Raw genomic sequence first — 22,659 nt, 5'->3', positions numbered from 1 at the left:
AGATGGCTTATTTTCTTCAATGTTCTCCTACCTTGGGCACGCCTTCTTCTACATTCTAATCGCATCAGATTCGGGCTTTCGGTCAAGCTTTTAACTTGCTGCCCATATATGCTTCTATCAGTTTTCTCTTGCTGCACTTCAAATATTAGTCTTGCCAATTCTAACTCGATTAATTATTTTCTTCACACATACAGAGAATCCCTGTGATTTGGTGCAGTGTTTTGCTCTGTGCTGCCCTTGTGGTATTTGTTGTGCTTTACCCATTGCCGTATTAGTGTCAGCAAGCAGTTTGAGCCACCTCAAAAACTCCTGCAAAACAAAAGGGATCCCCCCTGTTAATAATTGGTGGCCATTGATGCCAAATTCATGACTGCTGGGCAGCGAAAAATCATCTTTTTACATTGTCTGGGGTCAGAGTAGCAGGGCATTTTTTCGCACACTACCAAAGGCTGAAGAACCTGATGGTGTGGAGGAGTATGATGACTTTGGAAAGGCACTACTAAGACTAGCAAGAAGGTTCAAGCCCTCTATAAGTATCATGCTTGAGCATTACCATTTTTGTACTATAAGGCAAAAGGGAGGAAAGCCATTAAATGAATTTGTAACAGCATTATGAGGATTAAATACCAAATGTAACTTTGGAGAGTCTACGGATTAAATGATTTGCAACCAATTAATGGTCAATACCAAAAGCAAATAATCTCAGTAAATTGTGTGGGTCATAGGAGACCCCACGCGTGAGGTAATGGTCCAGTCCACCAAAGCTACTGAGCAATTGGTTTAATGAGTGTGAGACGTTAATGATGAATGTTCCACCAATAAGCCTGGTGTAGTATACATTGTGCTCAATACACCTAATAAATTAGGAACACGCAAGCCAAAGAAAAATGAGACATAAATATCCTGCTTGTGATGAGGTAGCTTTACCAAGTTGCTTTATACAAAAATTGTTCTGCTTTGGGGAAAGATTGCAATGTTTGTGGACACATAGGTCACTTTAGAAGAGCAGTGTTTGTAAAGAGTATACCCAGATTTGGTAAAATATTAATGAATGTTTACTATGACAAACATGAATTTGTTGAGTCTGAGATAAAATCACAGCAAGGAATGGTTTCAGTCATCGAAAATATACACACAAGATAGGGAGGATAAACCGCCCCCTCCCCAATGTGTACTCTACAAGTGTTAAAAGGTGATTCAGAATTAATGGTGGATTCTACATCACATTATACCATAATGATAGAAAAGATTTATAGAGTGATGTTTGTAACACTAGCCTGTAGGCTCTTGAGCCCTGACATTAGGCCAATGGCTTTTGACAGAAGGACAATGTATTTCACTGGTTATTCTTGTGCTGAAGCTAAATTCAAAGAAGTCCATACATCAAAATCTAAATAACAGACAGGGGTGTATGAGTACCAGGATAGAAGGACCAAAGGTTTTTTCAAATGATTTTCAATTCCAATGCCCTAGATTCGGTTTGGTAAAAAGAACAATGTATGGACGGACGGGATGGTGAACAATGTCGAACATTCACCTCCAGCACAGAGGCCTAAATCCATCGATTTTTTTTACCTATCATGCCATTCCAGTTTTGACCCATCCACTGCAAATCAGTTCTGATGCTGCTCCCCATGGGATCAGTCTAGTCTGAACTGCCAGGCCAGGTCTACCCTGGAACGAAAACAAGCATCCTTGGGCCCATTGTGGGGTATCAAGCCTCATCAGCCAGGCTGGCTTGACTCTAGTGGCATGGAGAGCACAGTACCCAGGTCTGGGCATACTTAGCCCACTTAGGGTGACAAATGCAAAAAGAACAATTGATGGACAGAAGCCTGAACAATGTCAACATTCACCCCCAGTACAGAGATCTACAGTACAGTTCAGCGCGGGGACACACCAGTATGGTGTAACCAGGCGCTTTACAAATTCAGTTATTAATATTATTATCTGGGCCTAAATCCATAGATTTTTTGTTTGCTCACCATGCCATTCCAATTTGGACTTAGCCATATGCAAATCAGTCTTGAACCTGCTCCTCATGGGAACAGTCCAGCACAAAGTGAAAGGACAGATTTTCCCTAGACTGGAAACAAGCACCCTAGTACCGGCTTTAGGTTATCACCCCTCATCAGCCGGCTAGCTTGCCTCCAGTGGCATGCAGAGCTTGAGACCTACGTATGGGCATAAATGTCCCACTTGGGCGACACACGCAAAAAGAACAATTGATGGACGGAATGCTGAACAATGTCAAACATTCTCCCCAGCACAGAAAAATGAGGCATAAATATCCTGCTTCAGATTAGGTAACTTTTCGCACTTTGCTTCATACAAAAATTGTCCTGCTTTGGGGAAAAGATTGCAATGCTTATGGATGCGCTCGTCATATTTTAGCAGGGTACGTAAAGCCGGGCAATATTTTTAGAGACCCAGAGTTGCTCAAATATCAACGGACATTCACTATGACTAACATACATTTTTCGATCCCGAGATGAAGCCGATGGCTAAGGCCCCCCCCAGTGTATTCTGCAAGTGTTATATGGTGATTTAGAAGTATTGTTGGATTCTGAGTCACATTATACCATAATTATAGAAAAGATTTTTAGAGTGAAGTTTGCAACACTAGTCTGCAGGCTCTTGAGCCCTGACAGTAGGAGAGGGCGTTTGACAAAAGAACAACGTATTTCACAGATTATCCTTGCTCCGTAGCTAAATTCAAAAAATTGCATACATGTTATGTTATGTTAATTTATTTTATAATTACGCACAGCTACCCAACAAGGGTTTCCCAGCGCAAGCCAACAGAAACTCAAAAATCATCTGAAAATTAGCAGTGTTGATTAAAAAAATGAGTTTTTAATTGTTTACGAAAGTTGGGGAGCAGCTTCTCACTCCGCATCACATCAGGTAAGGAATTCCACATAGTGGGCCCCAGCAGAGAGAAGGAGCGACCTCCCATTCTTGACAGCTTAATCCTGGGAATCACAAAATGCTCCTCCGAAGAAGAGCGAAGTAGTCGCGAAAGCTGGTAATGGCGAACCAGATCTTGTAAGCATTTAGGAGCAGAACCAATCTTAATTCTGAACATATAACACAGGGCTTTAAATTGTATACAATGTTCTACTTTAAGCTAATGCAGTTCTCTCAGAGCATTACCCGTGTTGGACATTCCGGGAAGTCCAAATAGCAATCTGGCTGCAGAATTTTGCACCACCTGAAGCTTACGCAATACATCTCTGTGAGACCCCAAAAAAAGAATGTTGCCGTAATCCAGGAGAGATGTTACAAGTGCCAGGACTACCGTCCTTTTCTACATAACACACAGGGGTGTATGTGTACCGGGATGGAAGGACCAAAGGTTTTTTAGAATAATTTTGAATCCTAATGTCCTAAATTAAATTTTAGCAATCCAGGAGGATGACTTAAGTGCCAACCTTACCCAAGAGTTCCCTAAGACCTTCAGTGACAGATTATGTTCATTAACAAGCTTCTTGCACCACATTAAACTAAAGCATGGATATGTGTCAGTCAGGCATGAATCGAGGGATGGGTTCTTATGCATAAGGAAGAATTTGCTAAATCTTTTACAGAATCTTCTATCACAAGGAATAATTGAGGAAGTGAAATTATCTGAGTTGATATTACCAATTGATTTGACAAAGAAAGGCAATTGAAGCCTTTATTTGTGTTTTGCTCTGAGGGCTCTTAATTCAAATATTGGCATTGAAAGACACCCCCTGCCAAAAGTTAAATAATTTCCATGCTAGATGGAGCTGTGGTGTTTTCCCCTCTTTGTCTGTGTCAAGCATTTCACCAAATTGAATAAACGTAAGACTCAAGACCTCTAACTGCTTTCGTCACTCCATTCGATCTCTCCCAATATAAGCAGATGTCATTTGGCTTGGCACCCTCTTCTTCAGTCTTACAGCGAGCTGTGTAACACATTTTCAAAGATTTGGACGACAATTTGGGATGCTTCCTAGAAGGCATTCTTATCTTTTCCAAAACCTTTTGTCAAGATCCTGAGATTTTACACAAGGTCTGCTCAAGCTTTGCGAATAATGGATTAACACTTTTGCCTGACAAGTGCAACCTGTTCAAGTAACACGTTGAGTATCTTGGCCAAAAATTAACAGCAGAGAAGTTGTCCCCAAAGAGTCCTTGGTCAATGCGATCAACCTGGCACCCTAACCAAGTAATAAGGAACAGTTGCTGTCACTTCGTGAGCTCTGTGGGTATTATTCAAGATTCATCAAACATTTGCCACAGTCATGGTACCTCTTTGGCTCATTCTACCCAAGAGACAAGAATGCGAATTGGGAGATGAACAAAAAGAATATTTAAATTCAATAAAGCTAAACATAACCAACGCTCCCAACTTGGGACCATTGATAATTGATAAGGAATGTACCATAACGGTAGATACCAGTGCTAATGGATTGGGTGGTCACAACAGAAAGGACATGATAAGTGGTTGTTAGGCTATATCTCCAAAACACTTAGCTCAACTGAAAGACTGTATGCGGTGATCGAAAGAGAACTGTTAGCATGTGTCTGGTCAGCCGCTTCTCACATTTCTTAGGGGTAAAAGATCTAATTTACAGACGATATGCCACTTGTACCTATATTATCGACAGGGGGTGGGCTAAATTCATCAGCACACATTGCTAGATTGTGCTCGAAATTCCAAGAATATTGCTTCAAGGTTTTGCATGTGCCTGGAAAAAGTAACAAATATGTAGGTTTCTTATCCTGGAAGCCTTCCCCTGTCCATAGTAATGAAGAGGATGATGAGAATGGAATGAGCTGGATGTGACTGCAAGTATGGGTGAAATCTGTGCCCTGCAAAATTTGCGTATGACAGAAGACATGTGGTTCACTGATGATGCCAAAGGCGTTACACGGTGGAATGTGAAAAAGTACATGTTCAGATTAGCCATCTATCAGACAATTGGTGGGAAAGTTACATTCCTTCGCCAGGTTGCTGATGAATACAACATTTTCCAGCTATCGCGACAAGAATTTTAGATTCTATTAAGGCTACGGAGGCGAGGATTATGCTGTCTCCATTTCTTTACTGAACTCACAGCAGCCAATAAAAAATAAAACTACACAATGTAAAAACATCATTACCCATGAAGCTTTGAACCACGCCTCCTCAACACAGCCAATGGCAACATCACAAAGTATACAAAATAGAGAGGCACCATCCTGGCTTCCTCTTTCCCTCCATGACAGAGAGTGGCTGCGGACCTTAGAGCACCACAAAAAAGGTGTCCCGCAACCAACGATTAAAAAATGTCCAGTTTAATGTGCTACACCACACGTATCTCATGCCAGCGAGGCTTAAGCACTTTTTCCCGACTTACCACTGCGAATGCCCCGGTTGTCGCGCGCCGGATGCCCCCTTTCTGCACATGTTCTGGAAGTGCCCGGTAATACAACCCCTATGGGTGACGGTTCACACCACACTTCAAACAGTCACAAGCCTCACGGACTTCCACACATGGGAGGCATGCGCCTTAGACATCTTTAGGCGCCAGAAAGGAAAGAATGTAAATACCAAAGTTGGCCTGTTGGCCATCCTGCTAGCAAAAAGTAGTATTGCAATGCACTGGTGCTCAGCAGAGGGTCCACCAATAGTGGCCTGGTAGGGGGTGGTAAAGAAGTGGGCAGCGGCGGAAGAACTTAATCATCAGGAGGAAGCTCCCGGCATATGAAAGCGTCCTATCTCCTTAGAATGGGCGATGCTCCAACATGACTTTAAGAAAACACACACTGACGGCGCGGAACCCCCGCAGGACACACAAGCGATACCCGGACCAAGAGCACCCTGAGCCGCATGTGCACTCTCCCCTCCCCGGCTACACCAGCGTACCCCCCGATCCACTCCCCGGGAACAAGCACTAATGCACACACTAGAATAGTCTGCATACATTGGATCGCATGCTACAAAGCTCCACTGCATTTACCCTCATCATATACGCCCCGCACCCCTCCCTCCCCCCGTGATCCCTTCACTTTCCCGGTTCCAAATCCCAAAGTTCAGTTACGATTATGGATTTCCGCTTACCTCCACCCTTTGCAGGGGACTATGGACTAGAGACTGTCATACGGGTGGGGAACGGCGGCAACCTTGCCAGCGACCGCCTCCACGTTGACTCTCAGCATCCCCATGGAGATGGTGGGAGATTGCACCCCAGAGATAGATTACATCCATGCCTACTTGAGGAATGCCCACGATGCTACTTTTCAAGACAATGATAATTTTGATTGTAATGCTGTAACAGACGAGTACGGTTTGTTTAATGTATGACATGTATAAGATTGAAATCCAATAAAAAGGTTTCTACAAAAAATAAATCCTGGCTTCCTCTTTCTTTGCGCAAACTCAGTCCATAAGTACGAACCAAAACAATGTCTCAACTCTCAACGGAGAGGTAAATAGGTAATTTTCCATTCTCAACGGAGAATATAATCCACACATCTTGAGGTCATCCGCTTCTCCCACGGAAATGATCCGTCTCCATTCGGAGTAACCATTCAGTTTTTGTTGGAATCTTTTCCTAAAACAGAAACAAGGTTGAGAAAGGGTACCCACAAATTTGATTCTCATAGGGTGGGCATTTAATACTGTCATGAACATAACCATCAAACAATTTAACAGTTGAAATAAACTGTCCCAACGGATGGGATAATCCTCGCCTTGTGTCCTTAATAGAATCTAAAATTCTTGTTACGATAGATGGAAAATGTTGTATTCTATAGCAGGACCAGAGGCTTCTGATTATGCTGGTTCAAAGTTCATCAATCACAACTGAAGAAACATGAGATATAGGCTTATAATAAAAAACCTTAAACATAGCATCCGTAGACCAGTCTGCTGCCTTCAGGATATCTTCTAAACGCGATCCCAACATGTAAGCTTTGGAGGCCATAGCTCCTGTCGCAGAATGGGCACCATATAATGAAATAATCAATACCGTCTTCTGACATCACCCATCTAGCTAATGTGGCAGCAGAGACTGGCTTGAACGGTTTCTGAACTGATATTAACAACTGACCGAATGGGTCAGACCTATGTACCTGAGTGCGCTCCTCATAACATTTCAAACATTGCAAAACACATAATTTATTATTATGAGGGAAAGAAGGACACTCCACCGAACGTGACATAGTCATGTCTCCTGAGAGCGTCCACACCATCAGAGTTAGTTGGTTCTGCAGGACCAGCGGGTGGCAGACCCCCACTGGGTCCTGGAGAAGCGTCGGGAATATCGGGAGTTGAAACGGAAGATCCACAGACAACTCCAATAGTGTGGGAAACCATGACTGAGTCTTCCACAAAGATCACCAACACTATTGAAGTCGCCTGCTGACGGACAAAGGCTGCCACTCTCGGGATCAAGGCGAACAGAGGAAACGCAAAGTTCCTCTGCTGTCCCCAATGGTGTAGAAACGCATCTGTCCCCATCGCCATTGGATACTGTCTCCAACTGAAGAACAAGGGGAGCTGAGCATTGAGGTGAGAGGCAAATAGATCTCTGTTGCAGGGACCTTGCATACTCATGATCTGGGCAAACAGAGTGGGGTGAAGCCTCCAATCGCTGTAGTCCCTGAGGAACCTGGAGTTCCAATCCGCTATCTGATTGAGCTTCCCCGGAAGGTATTCTGCTATGACAGTGATCTTGTGATCCAGGCAGAAATGCCACAACTCCTTCACTATGCTGACCAACATACGGGACTTCGTTCCCCCTAGGCAGTTGATATATCTCCCTGCTGACACATTGTCCATCCTGAGGAGGATGCAGCAATTGCTCTTCAGAGGTGAAATTGACCTGATCGCAAATGAGCCGGCTAACAGTTCGAGGAATGTGCAACTTTAACTCATCTGCGAACCAACGTCGTCCGCCTGTGGCAAAGTCTCCCCATCGAGCGCCCCAGCCCCATCGGCTGGCGTCAGATTAGATTATCACGTCTGGGGCGGCGCCAAAGATCGCTCGGCCGTTCCAGGCCAACATGTATTTCAGCCACCAACAAAGCTCTTCTCTTGCGTCTGGGGACAAGGGAATGAGATGGTCATAGTGGAAATTCTTCTGAATGTAATAAATCTTGAGTCTTTGAAGGGCCCGGTAATGCAAGGGGCCCAGGAACATGGCTTGCATCGATGAAGCCAACAGGCCCACAATTCTTGCCAGAAATCATCTGTTTGGACAGAGTGGACGTGATCTCCCTCCTGATAGACCTGATCTTGCTCAAGGGTAGGAGAAGTTGGGCAGAAACTGAATTTGTTAGAAAACCCAGATATTCTATCTGTTGACTCTGGATTATCATGGACTTCTTGATATTGATGACGAAGCCCAGATCCTGTAACAGGGACATTGTCCACTCTAAGTGGGTGAGGAGAAGAGTCCGATCTTGTGCCAAAATTAACATGTCGTCCTGCTACACAATGAGGCGCACACCCATTTCCAGAAGGCAGGAAGCCACTGGTCTCAGAAGTTTGGTGAAGACCCACAGGGCTGATGACAGGCCAAAGTGGGGAGAGTGAGATAGCGGTACCACTGCCCTTTCCACTGAAACTGCAAGAATTTTTGATGTGAGGGGCAAACTGGTACTGTAAGATAGGCATCCTTCAGGTCCAGCCGGACCATCCAGTCCCTCTCCAGCAGGAGAATTCACAGAAGATGGATACCCTCCATCTTGAAATGCCTGTAGACTACATAAGGGTTGAAATATCTTAAGTTCAAGACTAGTCCTGACCTCCTCCCTTCTTTTGAACCAAAAGGAGGTTGCCGCAAACCCCTCTGGGGATGAAGGGCCCTACGGCAGTAGCCCGTTTGTCCAAAAGCTCTTACAGTTCGGAGTCTATAAAAATCTGTTCTTGAAGGGAAAAAAGGAGAGGACAAGGGGGGGAACACTTGACAGGGGGAATCCCGAAGTTCTATCTGATAGCCGTGAACAGTCTGGAGGACCCACACATCTGTGGTAAGACTTGACCAATTGACAACAAAGTGCAACAACCTGCCCCCCAGGGAGACTGATGGGCATACAGGACTTACCAGACGACTGGGAGTCGAAGTTTTTGTATCGATGGTTAACACCTCTGTTGAAGCGACCCCTGTAGCCACGAGACCTGGAGGGGTAGAAGCCGGCCTGCTCGGGCTCATGGGTGTAACCTCTGCGTCTGGGGGTGAAGCCTATCTGAGGACTTGGAGCGGCCGGTCGAGTGTCCTCTGCCACGGCTGGCCCTACCAGAGACCTGATGGAGCACTCTTTTAAGCTAAGATTGTGATTTATCGAGGGAGGCGAAGGTACTCACAAATTTGGCAATAACCTTCACAAGCTTTTCGCCAAAAAGTTGTCCTTCTGCCAAAGGGCCCGGTTCAGATGAGGTCAACTCTACCAATTGAGGGTCGATTCTAAGAAATACAGACTTGCGCCGTTCAGAGGCCAAAGCGCAGTTAGAGTTACCCAACATGCAAATGACCCTTTGCGCCCAACCAGCTAGGACTTCGGGGTGAATAGTGGCCCCTGTCTCCTGTGCCTGGAGGGCCTGGAGGGCTAACTCAAGAATTTTGGCTAAAGGGCCCGAAAGGTCAAGAACCTTATCTTGGCACGCCCGGAGGGCGCGATCAATCCCCTTCTTAGGGTCTTTTTTGTACTTTGTTAAGAAGAGGGTCATAGCAGAGTCTATGTCCGGAGTAAGCGCCACCTTGTGAGCCAAGTCTGGACGGGGGCATTCCGATATCAGATGAGCTCTAACTTCCTTATCAAAACCCTTACGTAAATGAGTTTGCATGTATTCTGCCACTGCAGTCAGAGGACCGAAGGTGGACAAGGTCCAAGGGATCAAACATGAAGGGAGAGGGTTGGACAGAGGAGGAAGAGTGCTTACGCTTTTTAGTGCACTTGCGAGGTAGTGGTATCATGAATAGGAATAGGGGAAGATCGAGGGTGCGCCATCTTGGGTGTTCTCTTTGGACTTGCACAGCTTTGAATATGTATATGCATGAGGCCAGGGGAGACCCAGGGGTTCCGAAGGAGGGAGGGGGCCTGGGAGCGAGGCTGATCCTGTGGGAGGAAGGGTAGGGGCAGGGGGAACCAGAAGCTCTAATTTCTTTGTTATCTGCAACAGGGCGGAAGAGAGGGCTTTATCTAACTTGGCATCCAACTTCTTATCAATAATGTCCTCCATGGACTCATCGTAATAGTATTTATCATCACCCTGTTCCTCACACGCAGCAACCTCCTCCTGGTAGAGTTCGCAATCTTCCATAATACAGGTGAATATGAAAATTCAATCAGAAAAATTCCCCAGAGGGAATAAAAATTATCAGCCCACAATAAAGATAGGGCATTGGTTGGGAGTAATGCCAGGGCACAGGAGCCAGTAAATCAGTACCAAAAAAGTCACTTCAGCAAAATAAAGTCCCACTCTAGGACTAATGGAGGGAGTAACCCCTAGCTGCAGGCAGAATAGGGGCACCAAAAATTAATTTCCAGGAGTTCTGGGAAGGCAAGTATCAATGCCTGAAGTGTGTTGCAGGAAAACGATGCCTTATATGTCTAAAAACGGCCTGCAATGGCTCCTGGCCTTGCTGCGTAGGACTCCCCGGTTCAGCCTGAGGCAGGGCGTTGATCCGGCAGAGAACGGGAGCTGCGCGCGCACAGGGGCGCGTGCGAGCTCCCGAGGCGCACGCTGGAGGCTCCGACGTGCGTCTCACTCCCAGCGGGGGGGGCCAAACCGCTCTGATCGCGAGCCGCAATCAAGTACACCAGCGAGCTGGCGGCAGCAGTATCGGGTAGAACAAGGGGGCACAGCCAAAGCGCAACACGTGCTTGTAACAGGGGGACGGTAAGCGGCAATGAGCACGTGTCTCAAACCGAGCGGAGCAGCGCTCCGGTAGAGGGAGATAAACAGTTGCGCTGCACAAACAGTAACACGCGTAACAAGGCACAATTCAACAATCTCCACAATACCTTTATAAAGCCAGTAATAGTTAAGCATAAAAGTAATAACACATCAGTGGTGAAAAGTATACAAAGTAGAGAGGCACTTATCTGGCCTGCGGAGTAGCAAAGAAAGAGGAAGCCAGGATGGTGCCTCTCTATTTTGTATACTTTGTGATGTTGCCATTGGCTGTGTTAAGGAGGCGTGGTTCAAAGCCTCATGGGTAATGATGTGTTTACATTGTGTAGTTTTAGTTTCATTGGCTGCTGTGAGTTCAGTAAAGAAATGGAGACAGCATAATCAGAAGCCTCCGGTCCTGCTATACAATCATGTGTGACTAACAACATTCTATTTAGAAATGACAAATGTGTACCACCATAAGGGGGTTATCATGAAGGCTAGCCACCAAGTGGGTACATCAGCCTTGAAAAGTTTCTTATGAGCTAAATTTTAGTGGACAAATATGGCTAGGGAAGTAGTTCATTTTGTATGAAGTTGATTGAAAAGTTGTGGGCATACCCCAAAACTCCACACTCCACCAATTGAATTAGTCTCTTTAGGGTACTAAGGGGAAGGCTTCCGTCCTCTGATTTGTGTCCATGATGACTAATAAAGAAATGTCTGAAAAATCAAAGTGAAAGAGTTTTAGACCGGACAGTTGGTCTCCCCCCCTAACTTATTGCCTTCCTCCCCCACTTTTCTGACCTTGTTTTTTTGGCGAATAAAGAATCGTCCGAAAAATCTACGTGAAGGAGGAAATTTGAACTATTGCCACACCAGAAAAAGGCTGGAGAGTAAGCAATTACTGGCCAACCAGAGATGCAACACTAAACGTTAAACTATCATTATTTGTCATGGGGTGATGCGGCACGCATAGGGTTTCCAGTAAGAGCGGAGAAGGCAAGCCTATGTCAACGTTTTTCAAATGTGGGAAAATTGATAAGCAAGGACGGTGTTATCACACAAGATGGCAGGTGCTGGAGGATCAGAAATGTTGCTAAATGTTTGGAAGTAAAGGGGCATTCTAGTGAGGAATAAGAGTTGGGCAATGGCGATTTACATTCCTATCAAGACATTGATTTTATGGTTCCGACTTGCAAGTTTGATCAGTCAACTGATGTCAATACCCCTGAGCCCAAATCACATCTCCAAATGAATGCAGAGATCGACCAAGAATCCGACCACGTAGTCTGATCTTAACGAAACCCTACGAAAACATTCAGATGGTCTACGAGATTCTCGTTATTGACAGGCAGGGCTCGAGTCGGGGTGCCACCCGGGTGGACGGCGTCCCCCAAGTTATTTTACCGGGAGCTCGATAATTCGAGCAAATGGAGCCACACATTCACTCTTTGGACTCTCTTGGGCGAGATCGGAGGTCATTCAGAACGCTGATCATGCGCTGGCTTCTCTGAGGCAATCCCATCTAAGGGGTGAGTGAGGGGAGACAATGAGTCTGATGGTGCAAGCCACCTTTCATGATGTCACTTCCGGTCGTGAGGTCAGCGTCCCCCTACTTCTTTTTAGGGACTTGTGCCCTGTTGACAGTTTAAACTAATGGAGTGATTAAAATGTTTGTTTGCAAATGCCAGTTTAGACTCGAAATTCCCCCTCTCTGGTTCTCATTCTAGTCCTTAGAAAGATTAGGAACGCAAGCTTGAAGCCTGAATCGCTTTCAGTGTGTGTGCCTACTTACTATCTGATAAGTGAGTTTCCATCGCCTCGCGTCAAACGCAATCTCTTGCATATATATATCAGTGGAAGAGTATGAAACACTCTGTTGAAGGTCCTCCCGGCTCGACGGGAGTTCTTTGATGTTGGCCTGAATATTGCCAACACTCGCCCACGCTGCGCGCGCGTGGTGGCGCTGTGTTGTCTGAGCTCTGCGCAGGCCTCGGCTTGAAAACTGCACCAAGAATCTTCAAACTTTCGTCGTGAGAGCTGGTCTGTCGAAGAAGCTTTTTTAAAGACGCAATTGGCCTTCAGAAACGTTCTGAAATATTTACTGCACCTTTTTTTTTTATCATAAAACGAGGTTGCAAACAAGGGTTTGATCGAACGTGGTAAAATGAAAGCTAGCGAGCTATACTGGAAGGTGATGCCCCGAGGGCAGGCATTTCTCCCAAAAATAGAGGCAGGAAGCTTAGGCCCCACCTTCCTCGAATCCCGGCTCCTTTGAGATTTCTTTTTTTTTACCCCTAATCCCATGGGTTGCAGGCGATCCACCAGAGACCTCTTCAAACCGCGCGCAGCCGGTTTAGGTCACACCGGACCGCACCAACGTCTCCAAACAACACAGCCGACATTCATCGAGTACTTGGGGGCACCTACTCCGGACAACCACCCCCCACCCCCACTCGGAGCATTCCCTGCTTTACCAGCGGCGCCCCTCCCCGCAAACCGCGCTAAGCTCCTCCTTCTATACGTCACAGGGGCCCAGGACGTGACCGAGGAAAAAGTTTGTGGAGACTCCAAGAAACTTTTTACATTCAAGCTGGGGCAGATTACAAAGTAGCAATTTTGTTTGGTTTTTTTCCCTTTATTTTTCACTCCCGCCGTACAAGGTGGGTCCAAGCCGCTGAAAGGATTCGGCATCCCGGTGTGTGAGGTCCCCAACCCCCTCATCGGGAACAAGGGGAGGAGAGAGACAGCGCCGCCCCCATCCCCCAGCCCAGGCTGCGGCCAGACGGGGCACTGCGGGAGCAACGAACAAAACAAAAGTTTGGGTCGGAAGTTTTTGTAACAGAGCAGTGGGGAAAAAGTGTGAGAGTATCTGCGGGGAGAACTGGAGGCCGAGCCCAGGGATGCAGCGCAACCCGAGCCGGAGCCCCGCTGCCTGAGCAAGCGCTCCTCCGTGCAGAGATTTGGTGCTTGTGAGCCCGAGGCCCCCGAGCGAACAGGCAGCGCCCCGCGCTCGGCCCGCCATGGACCCCATCCAGCAGCCGGGCTCCGCGGCCCCCGCGTCGCAGCCGCCAGTGGGGCACCAGATTGTGCACGTCCGTGGGGACTCTGAGACGGATCTGGAGGCGCTCTTCAACGCCGTCATGAACCCCAAAAGCGCAGGGGGGCTGCCGCAAACCGTGCCCATGCGCATGAGGAAGCTGCCGGACTCTTTCTTCAAGCCGCCGGAGCCCAAGTCCCACTCCAGACAGGTGAGCCAGCGGCCGACCTCCCAAAACCTCCACTCACCCCCTTTCCATCAGAGGTTGGGGCCAGCGTTGGCCCAGGCTGACCACCCTAGTAGGTGGGGAGCGCTCCTCGGAAATTGTTAGGAGCGCTCCAACCCTCTGCCCCCCCCCCCCCCCCCCCCCAAAATAATCAATGCATGGTTCTCTTTTCACAAAAGCAAACCTAAAAGATGTGCTTTAGTTATGGGAGTAATGGGTTCAATTGCATTGTGTTCATTTAAAGTATTGCAAGTCTTTGTTTTGATATAACTATGCTTGTGTGAGTGGTAGCAGCAACACGGATGTTGAAGGTACTCAATAATTATGGCTGAGGTTGCACCCTCCGCCTTTGGGGTGCCAGGAAAAGTGCATCCCATAAGTGTACCAGGAGTAGCGCCACCATGCAGCGCTGCTTGGAGATGCATCAACACGCAATACTTCCGCTGTGGCGCTGTGCCAGACGGGATGCCCACACAGCAAGCAGTGTTTTAAGTGTATCCCATTGAAAACGTGCCAAAAGCCAAGTTCTACCGTATCTGCAGACATGTGCCCCAGGGGCACCCCGTCCCATGAGAACCCCCTTCTAAAAATGCATCTGAGGATAGCGTGGTAGGATCACCCCCTCCCCTCCAATGTGCAGTGAGCACTGCCTGACTCACGGCCTAGGCGCAGCTTCCCTACATAGGACCTCTCCAGGAATGAGAGAAGCTTGGCGCATCAACACACAGCCCTGTCTGGAACAGCCCGGTTCACCACTGTGCCCCCCCCCACCCCCCGCACTCCACCCCCAACATTGTGCACTGGAAAACCCTACCGCCCCAACCTCATCCCACCACTGCTCGCTCTCCAGTATTATCACACAATGCCCGTCAGTGTCTGGATGGAACATGTCTTCCTATACCACCTGTGTGGCAGGGGTGCCCGCAGCAGTATGCCCGGGGTAGCCTTATTGCTCCATGATTAGTGTCATTCTGCCCCGTCCCATACAACCTTATGGAGGGCTGAAACGCCTCTTGCAAATCCACCTTACATTTTTTGCCACTACACTGTCCCGGCCCTTCATGGATTCCCACAGACCTTCCCAACTGCATACACAGCGCAGAAAATTCTTTGCTAACGTGATTTTTTTTTAAAATGCGTTTAATAAGTAATGTGAGCTTTTTCGGCAGATTCTCAATCCATTGTCCCCAGCGCTAGATATTTAGCCGCTGCAGCTCCGTAGTTCATTGGAAATTGATGAAGGAACGTGGTTCCCAGCCACCTCTGTATGCTGATGTCTCATGGTGGGTGGCAGAGTCGGACGAGCGTTGGAAACTTGATAGTTTTTTTCATCCCCACAGGAATGCAATGGAATTTGAAGAGAACCAAGGTGTATGTCAACATTGTGGTTTGTCTGTTCCTTAGTGTGTCCGAGTACACTTTTTTGTTTAATCGAGGCAGCAGTTCTACTGAATAGTACTATTAAAGTGTCACCACATAATCGGTTCACGTCAGTACAATGGCAAAGGTACCGGATGTTTACACTTGCATCTTATAATGGTGCACCGTTCATTTGCAGTGCCGCTATTGTGAAAAGGCCATGCGTGTTTTCGTCTTGAAAGGACTTCATTTTTTGTTCGTTTAGTAGCCAATTAGAGGCCGGCTAATGTGCTGCTCAGCCATTTTTGAAGTCTACGTGAGTGACTGAGAGCCGTGTGAATCTTGGCATATCTCCCTTCGATTCTGGTTAGAGTTGGGTGGTTAATTTAGTTTTTTGGGTGTTTATTTCACACATATACATTGCTGAAATTGACCGTGCTAAATATCCTATTTGAAAACACGTTTTGCCGAGAATCAATTGAAAAGAAAGCAATATTAAATATATTACATTTTCTGTTTTTATTGAAAAATGGCAGAAGGTTAAAAATACAATGAAAGTCTTCGGTTGAGTTATTTCATCAATCAATCAATCAATCAATCAATAAGAGTACTTGTAAAGCGCGTTACTTACCCATGAGGGTCTCAAGGCGCTGAGGGGGGGTGCTGTTACTGTTCGAAGAGCCAGGTCTTGAGGAGTCTTCTGAAGGTGAGTAGGTCTTGGGTCTGCTGTATGTGGGTAGGAAGGGTGTTCCAGGTCTTGGCGGCGAGGTAGAAGGATCTGACGCCGGAGGTCGTACGTTGGATGCGGGGGACAGTGGCGAGGGCGAGGCTGGCGGAGCGGAGCTGGCGGGTAGGGGTGTGGAAGCTGAGTCTGCTGTTCAGGTAGGCTGGTCCGGCGTTGTGGAGTGCTTTGTATGCATGGGTGTGGCGCTTGAAGGAGATCCTCTTGTCGACTGGGAGCCAGTGTAGGTCTCTCAGGTGGGGGGTGATGTGGCTGAGGCAGGGGATGTTGACGATCAGTTGGGCGGAGGCGTTCTGGATGCATTGTAGTCGTCGTAGGGGTTTGGCTTTGATTCCTGCGTAGAGTGCATTGCCGTAGTCGAGTCTGCTACTGACGAGGGCCTGTGTCACAGTTCTTCTTGTTTCGGTCAGGATCCACTTGTAGATCCTGCGGAGCATGCGGAGGGTGTTTGTAGCAGGAGGAGGAGACGGCGTTGACCTGTTTAGACATGGAGAGGGAGTAGTTGAGGATGAATCCTAGGTTGCGTGCATGGTCGGTGGGTTTTGGTGCTGTTCCCATTGTGGTCGACCATCAGGAGTCGTCCCAGGCTGAGTGGGTGGGTCCGAGGATGAGAACCTCCGTCTTATCAGAGTTCAGCTTAAGATGGCTGCTCCTCATCCAGTCGGCGACTGCCTTCATTCCCTCGTGGAGGTTGGTTTTGGCGGTATGTGGGTCCTTGGTGAGGGAGAGGATGAGCTGGGTGTCGTCAGCGTAGGAGATGATGTTGAGGTTGTGATGGTGGGCCACTTGTGCGAGGGTGGCCATGTAGACGTTGAACAGCGTCGGGCTGAGGTATGAGCCCTGGGGAACCCCGCAGGTGATGTTGGTGGCTTCGGATCGGAAGGGTGGGAGGCGGACTCTCTGGGTTCTGCCGGAGACGAAGGACGTGATCCAGTCAAGGGCCTTCTCTTGGATTCCGGCTTCTAGGAGGCGTGTCTTTAGAGTGCGATTGCATACCGTGTCGAAGGCGGCTGACAGGTCCAGGAGGATGAGGGCTGATGTTTTGCCGTTGTCTAGTTGGCACCTGATGTCGTCTGTGGCGGTGATGAGGGCTGTCTCGGTGCTGTGGTTGCATCTGAATCCGGACTGGGACGGGTCCAAGATTTTGTTGTCTTCCAGGTAGCGGGCCAATTGCATGTTGACGATTATCTTGATGACCTTTGCCAGGAATGGGAGCAGGGAGATGGGCCGGAAGTTCTTGAGGTCATTGGGGTCCGCTTTGGGCTTCTTGAGGAGGGCGTTGATTTCGGCGTGCTTCCAGCTTTCCGGGAATGTCGCTGTTTCGAAGGAGATGTTGATGACCTTCTGTAGTTGGAGTGCGATGGTTGTGTCTGCTTTGTTGAATACGTGGTGTGGGCACAGGTCTGACGGAGATCCTGAGTGGATGGAGTTTATGACCTTGCGTGTCTCATCGTCGTTGATGTTGGACCAGGCGGTTGGCGCTGGTGGTGTTCACAGGGGAGGTGAAGTCTGGCGTAGTGGGGCGGTCTTGGTGTTAAGCTGTTGTGGATGTCGGCGATCTTGCAGTGGAAAAAGATGGCTAGTGAGTCGCACAGTTCATGTGAGGGCAGGATGTCGTTGGCGCTGGGGTTGGAGAGTTCCTTTATGATGCTGAAGAGCTCTTTGCTGTCGTGTGCGTTGTGGTCCAAGCGGTTTTTGAAGGAGGATCTCTTGGCTAATCTGAAAAGGTGGTGATGTCTGCGGATGGCGTCCATGTGGGCTGGGTGGTTGTCCGGTGTGCGTTCGTGGAGCCATTTCTTCTCCAGTTTCCGGCATGTGCGTTTGGAGGTCTGGAACTCATCAGTGAACCAGGTTGGTCTCTTGCTGGCGTGGCTGTTGGAGGGTCTCTTGAGCGGGGCGAGGGTGTTGGCCCAGTCATCGATCCACTGTCTGAGTTTGCGGGCTGCGGCGTCTAGGTTTGTGGGGTCGGTGGGTGGTTTCTGGGCGAGGGTGGTGATCAGCTGGTCGTCAGTGACTTTGCTCCAGCAGCGGCGAGGTAGCTGTTGGGTGCAGTGGTGCGTGGTTGGTTTCTTGAAGGTGAAATGGATGCAGCGGTGGTCGGTCCAGTGGAGTTCGGTGGTGTGGTGGAAGGTGATGTGGAAGCTTGTGAAGAAGATGGGGTCCAGCGTGTGGCCGGCGGCATGGGTGGGTGCGGTGACGAGTTGTCTGAGGCCGAGGTTGGTGAGGTTGTCGATCAGGGAGGCGGAGTTGTCGTCGTTGTTATTCTCGAGGTGGAAGTTAAGGTCCCCGAGGATGATGTAGTCAGTGGAGGCGAGTGCGTGGGTGCTGGCGAGTTCAGCGATGGAGTTGCTGAACTGAGCCCGGGGGGCCTGCAGATGAGTGTTCCTCTGATGGTGGTGTTGGGGTCGGTGTGTATCCGGAAGTGCAGGTGTTCGCAGTGTTGAGGGTGTCATCTGCGTGGGTGGAGACCTTGAGGGTTGACTTGTGGACGATGGCCATTCCTCCTCCGATTCCGTTGGCACAATCCCTGCGGGTGATCTTGTAGCCGTCCAGGATGGCTATGGTGACGTCGGGCGCCGAGGAGTTGTTTCACCAAGTCTCAGTCAGGGAGGCCACGTCTGGGGCGGAGGTGTCGATCAGATCCCAGAGCTAGACGGCATGTTTGCGTGCAGAGCGGGTGTTAAGGAGTATGCAGCAAAGGTGGTTGGGTCCTGTCCTTGGAGGTTTGGTGGTTCTGTCGCAGGTGAAGCTGCATGTGCGACAGGAGAAGGGTCTGTGGGTCCGTTTCGGGGCTGCCTGGAAGCAGGTGTGGTTTTGGCCGGCATTAAGTGCGTGGAGGGTGCTGGCGTCGTAGTGGATTCTGGTGTCGTGGTGTTTGCGAGGTCCAGGGGTTCTGGCGCTGGGCGCGGACTGGCGCAGGTGGGTTTTAGGCGCGCCTGCTGCACGGCCGCCTCCCATAAGGCGGGGAGGGAGGGAGGAGCAGCTGGGAGGCGGGAGCGGGGCACCGAATGGGCGACGAGGGGGGTGGGGCCGCCGGGGAGCAGCGGCGGGAATGGGCAGGGGTTACAGAAGAAAAAAGGGGGCGGGGGGGAAGAGGCAGCGGCAGAGGGGGGAAAAAGGCATGAGAAAAACAAAACAGGACACAAAAGGCACAAAACAGAAGTTATACCGACCAACAGTAAGTAATGCAAAAACAGGCAACACTGGGCAGCAGGGAGCGAGAAAGGCTGACGGCCATTTATTCTTCTGTAGTTAGAGCATCACTGGCACTAGAAGGTTCCGATAGCAATCGGGCGTTCGCAGACAGGTGGTTCAGTGCAGCAGCCACAGCTCCTCATTGCTCAGGGTGGGTCTGAAAGAGTAATGGGCACCGTAGTTGTATACCCTCAGGTTTGGGAGTCACTGTTTATCCCTGCCTGTTGCTTACACCTCCGCTAAGTCACACGCATCTGCTGGCTGTGTGAAAAAATGTGATTGTTCGTCACTGATTATTCAACCAAGCTTTAGTCAACATATTAGCCATAAAAGCACAATACAAAAATATTTCATAAAACACCGAATAGAATGTGAACATAAAAAACTTAGATAATAAAAATCATCAGCATTTTTAAAGTTCCATTTTAAAAGGGGGTTAAAAATATCAGGCCACAAATGGTTAGTACAGACACTTGGTTCTGCCTATTATCTCCTGCGTTTGATGGATAGATTATATCTTTCCTCGTTCACATGCAGATACACAAAATCTGATTCAACCTTGATTGGAACGAAGGGAACATGATCTTATGGCCCATGACCCCCCCCAAAAAGTTTGCCAACACTATAACAATGTGAATAGACTTGTCAGTACGTAAGATTCTTTCTGCTTCGTTGTACCTTCTGGTTCCTAATATTTTGCATAATGGTGCCAGCCAGGCACGACGTGGGACCACATATCCTACACAGGCAAACAATAGGTGGGCCAACGATTCTTTGCTAGCCTGGCATACCGGGCACAAATTATCGCCAGATGTGGCCCATCTAGCAGTGATAATGGCAATGTACCCACCCTGAACTGAAAATATAGCTTCTGGTCATACGATTTTGTACTTAGATCCCAATATGGCTCCGGACGCATGGGGTACTCTGTGGGAGATCAGTGATTTTTCTTAAGAACCTATTTTCTACGGCAATGAGCTTAGATAGGTTCTCAGAACCCCATAGCTCTTACCCATAAAGGGCTGAGCTGATGACCTTCATGTTATTTATCTGGAGTACCAGACTGATTGGCTTTGAAAATTAGGTGTTATATTCAATTCAGAATATAGCACTCCAGATGGTTGCCAGTGCTTTACGGTTACCAGATCAATTTGATGGTTCCATTTCAGGTCATCCTGAATATTGACCCCTAGGTGGTAAACTCATTGACTTGCTCTAGCAGACGGTCATTCATTTGTATACCCCCTTTGAATGCTCTGTGCGGGTTAAAAGACATGAGTTTCTTTTTCTACACATTAACTTTCAAGCCTCTTTTGGAGCAAAAGTCCTCAAAGATTGACAGGGCTCTTCGGAGACCACTCAGGGTCTTGGAAATAATTGTGTCGTCTGGGAACGTCAATATAGGGATTTTTTTCACCTGCTAATGTTGGGGCGTCAGTGGAGAAAGATCCCATACAGTTGACAATTCTATTGATGAACAAAGAGAATAGTGTGGGTGGCAACACACAGCCTAGGCGTATGCCTCTCTCAGTTGGAAAAGGACTAGGGACATTGCCCTGCAAGCCCCATCGGATTTTGGCATTGTTATTTTCATGCAGTCTAATGATAAGGGTTAGTAATTCGGATGGCATCCCCATTTTTTGCAGAGTCACCCATAATTTGGTACGATGAACCAGAACGCTGACTTGAGGTATTACCCCTGTGCATATTTTACCCCTGTGCACATTCTGAGTCATTTTTAGCATTACCCCTGTGCACATTCTGAGTCATTTTTAGCATTACCCCTGTGCACATTCTGAGTCATTTTTAGCATCATCCTATATACAAGGAATTGTTTTGTTTTTAGTGTTTGCTTGTATGATTTGTACTTTCAAATCGAATAAAAGCTTATGACTTGACTTGATTAACCCAATCTTTCTGTGATACATGTTTTTGTGGCTGTTGTGGTTGCCCTCCTCTGTACCATTTTATTATATTCCAAAAAAGCTTGGATTTTCTTGAGGCGCAAGCCTCTCTTAAGGTCCTGCCATCTTTTGTCATCCCAGATTTTCTTGGCCTTTATCTGGGTACTCCTATAGTTATGCCTAGCTGCTCGCACTGCTACTGGATCACATGCTCTGATAGCTAGCCCTAGTGCTACACATGCCTCTCGACATTCCTTGTTAAACCAATGTCTGGCTTTCTAGTTTATAGCCTTTTTAGTCTTGCCCTGCTTAATAAAGTAAGTACGCAGAAGTGCAAACAATTTGTTATGGGTATAGATGGAATACTCAGGAGCTGATATATTTGCTGGACTGGCCTCAAGCTCAGTTATGGTACAATCCATATCCTCATTGATACTAGCTAGAAGTTCAGGCATCTCTAGTATCTTCACCCAGTTTAAGAGCATCATATCATTAGTGGGGACGATGTCACACGAGGACTGATCATTTCCTAATTGAGCAGGTACCTTATGCATTGTTAATTCCAAGGTGTCACACAGGGGTATGATCACTTTCAAGCTGGTCCCTTACAATCTTGTCTTTAAGGGCATGCCATAGTTTCAAGCTAATTAGTATGTAATCTATTCAACTAGCATTATGCCCGCTGTTAAATGTGTTAGCACAAAGTCTATCTGATGGCGATCTTCCATTTGCTGCTCGCAAACCCTTTTCCAGACAGACAGAATTTATTTAGATGGCCGCATCCGTCCATCTTTTTATAGGTTCAAGATCCAGCTTTGGGATGCCCCACTTGGCAACTTCCTCTTCTGCAAAATAACACTCTTTATTTACAAGGGGCTCAAATGACGAGTTAAAATCGCCCGCGACTATAAATATAGGTCAAGAAGGTCATCAAGAGCCGCTAAAACCTCAGACTTCTTCTCTCTAGTTCCTCTCACGTAGACATTATTAATGTCTACGTTCTCTATGAGCCCACGGTCAACCTGCCACACCTAAATTGTAAAATCCCCTGATGGACGTTCTTTTGCTCAATAGCCTGGGCAGAAGAGGGGAACCTCTGCCCAGGTTTCCTGACGGAGGCAGATGTCATAACACTCTATAAAAGCATGCCACTCTGGAGAAGTAGTCTTCGAACTCAACCCTGCAATGTTCCAGGACAACAGGGAATCCGTTAGGGGAGTTGGGCAAGGTGTCAATAGCCCACTAGATCTAATGAAAGGTATACAGCCCTCCTCCAATGAGCCATCTATCAAAGATGGAGATGTCGACTTTAGGGTTCGGGCCAGACCAGCATTAAAC

The 22,659-nt window shown here is 47.8% G+C and overlaps 1 protein-coding gene across 4 annotated transcripts in view; it reads left to right on the top strand.

Moving 5' to 3' along the window:
* The first annotated feature begins 13,125 nt into the window (after positions 1 to 13,125).
* Positions 13,126 to 22,659, top strand: part of YAP1 (Yes1 associated transcriptional regulator) — a 182,273-nt gene continuing 172,739 nt past the window's right edge. For 2 of the 4 annotated variants that reach the window (XM_086935281.1, XM_086935280.1), the window contains exon 1: positions 13,643 to 14,106. In XM_086935281.1, the coding sequence (XP_086791407.1) occupies positions 13,879 to 14,106 (228 nt within the window). In that variant the 5' untranslated portion in view covers positions 13,643 to 13,878. Of the gene's footprint in view, positions 14,107 to 22,659 lie in introns of all 4 variants that reach the window. The other 2 variants (XM_086935277.1, XM_086935279.1) reach the window with 2 other exon arrangements.

This window comes from Lissotriton vulgaris, chromosome 8, assembly GCF_964263255.1.
Source record: "Lissotriton vulgaris chromosome 8, aLisVul1.2, whole genome shotgun sequence".
In the NCBI taxonomy this organism is placed as follows: domain Eukaryota; kingdom Metazoa; phylum Chordata; class Amphibia; order Caudata; family Salamandridae; genus Lissotriton; species Lissotriton vulgaris.
This window is presented reverse-complemented; position numbering and strand designations above follow the sequence as displayed.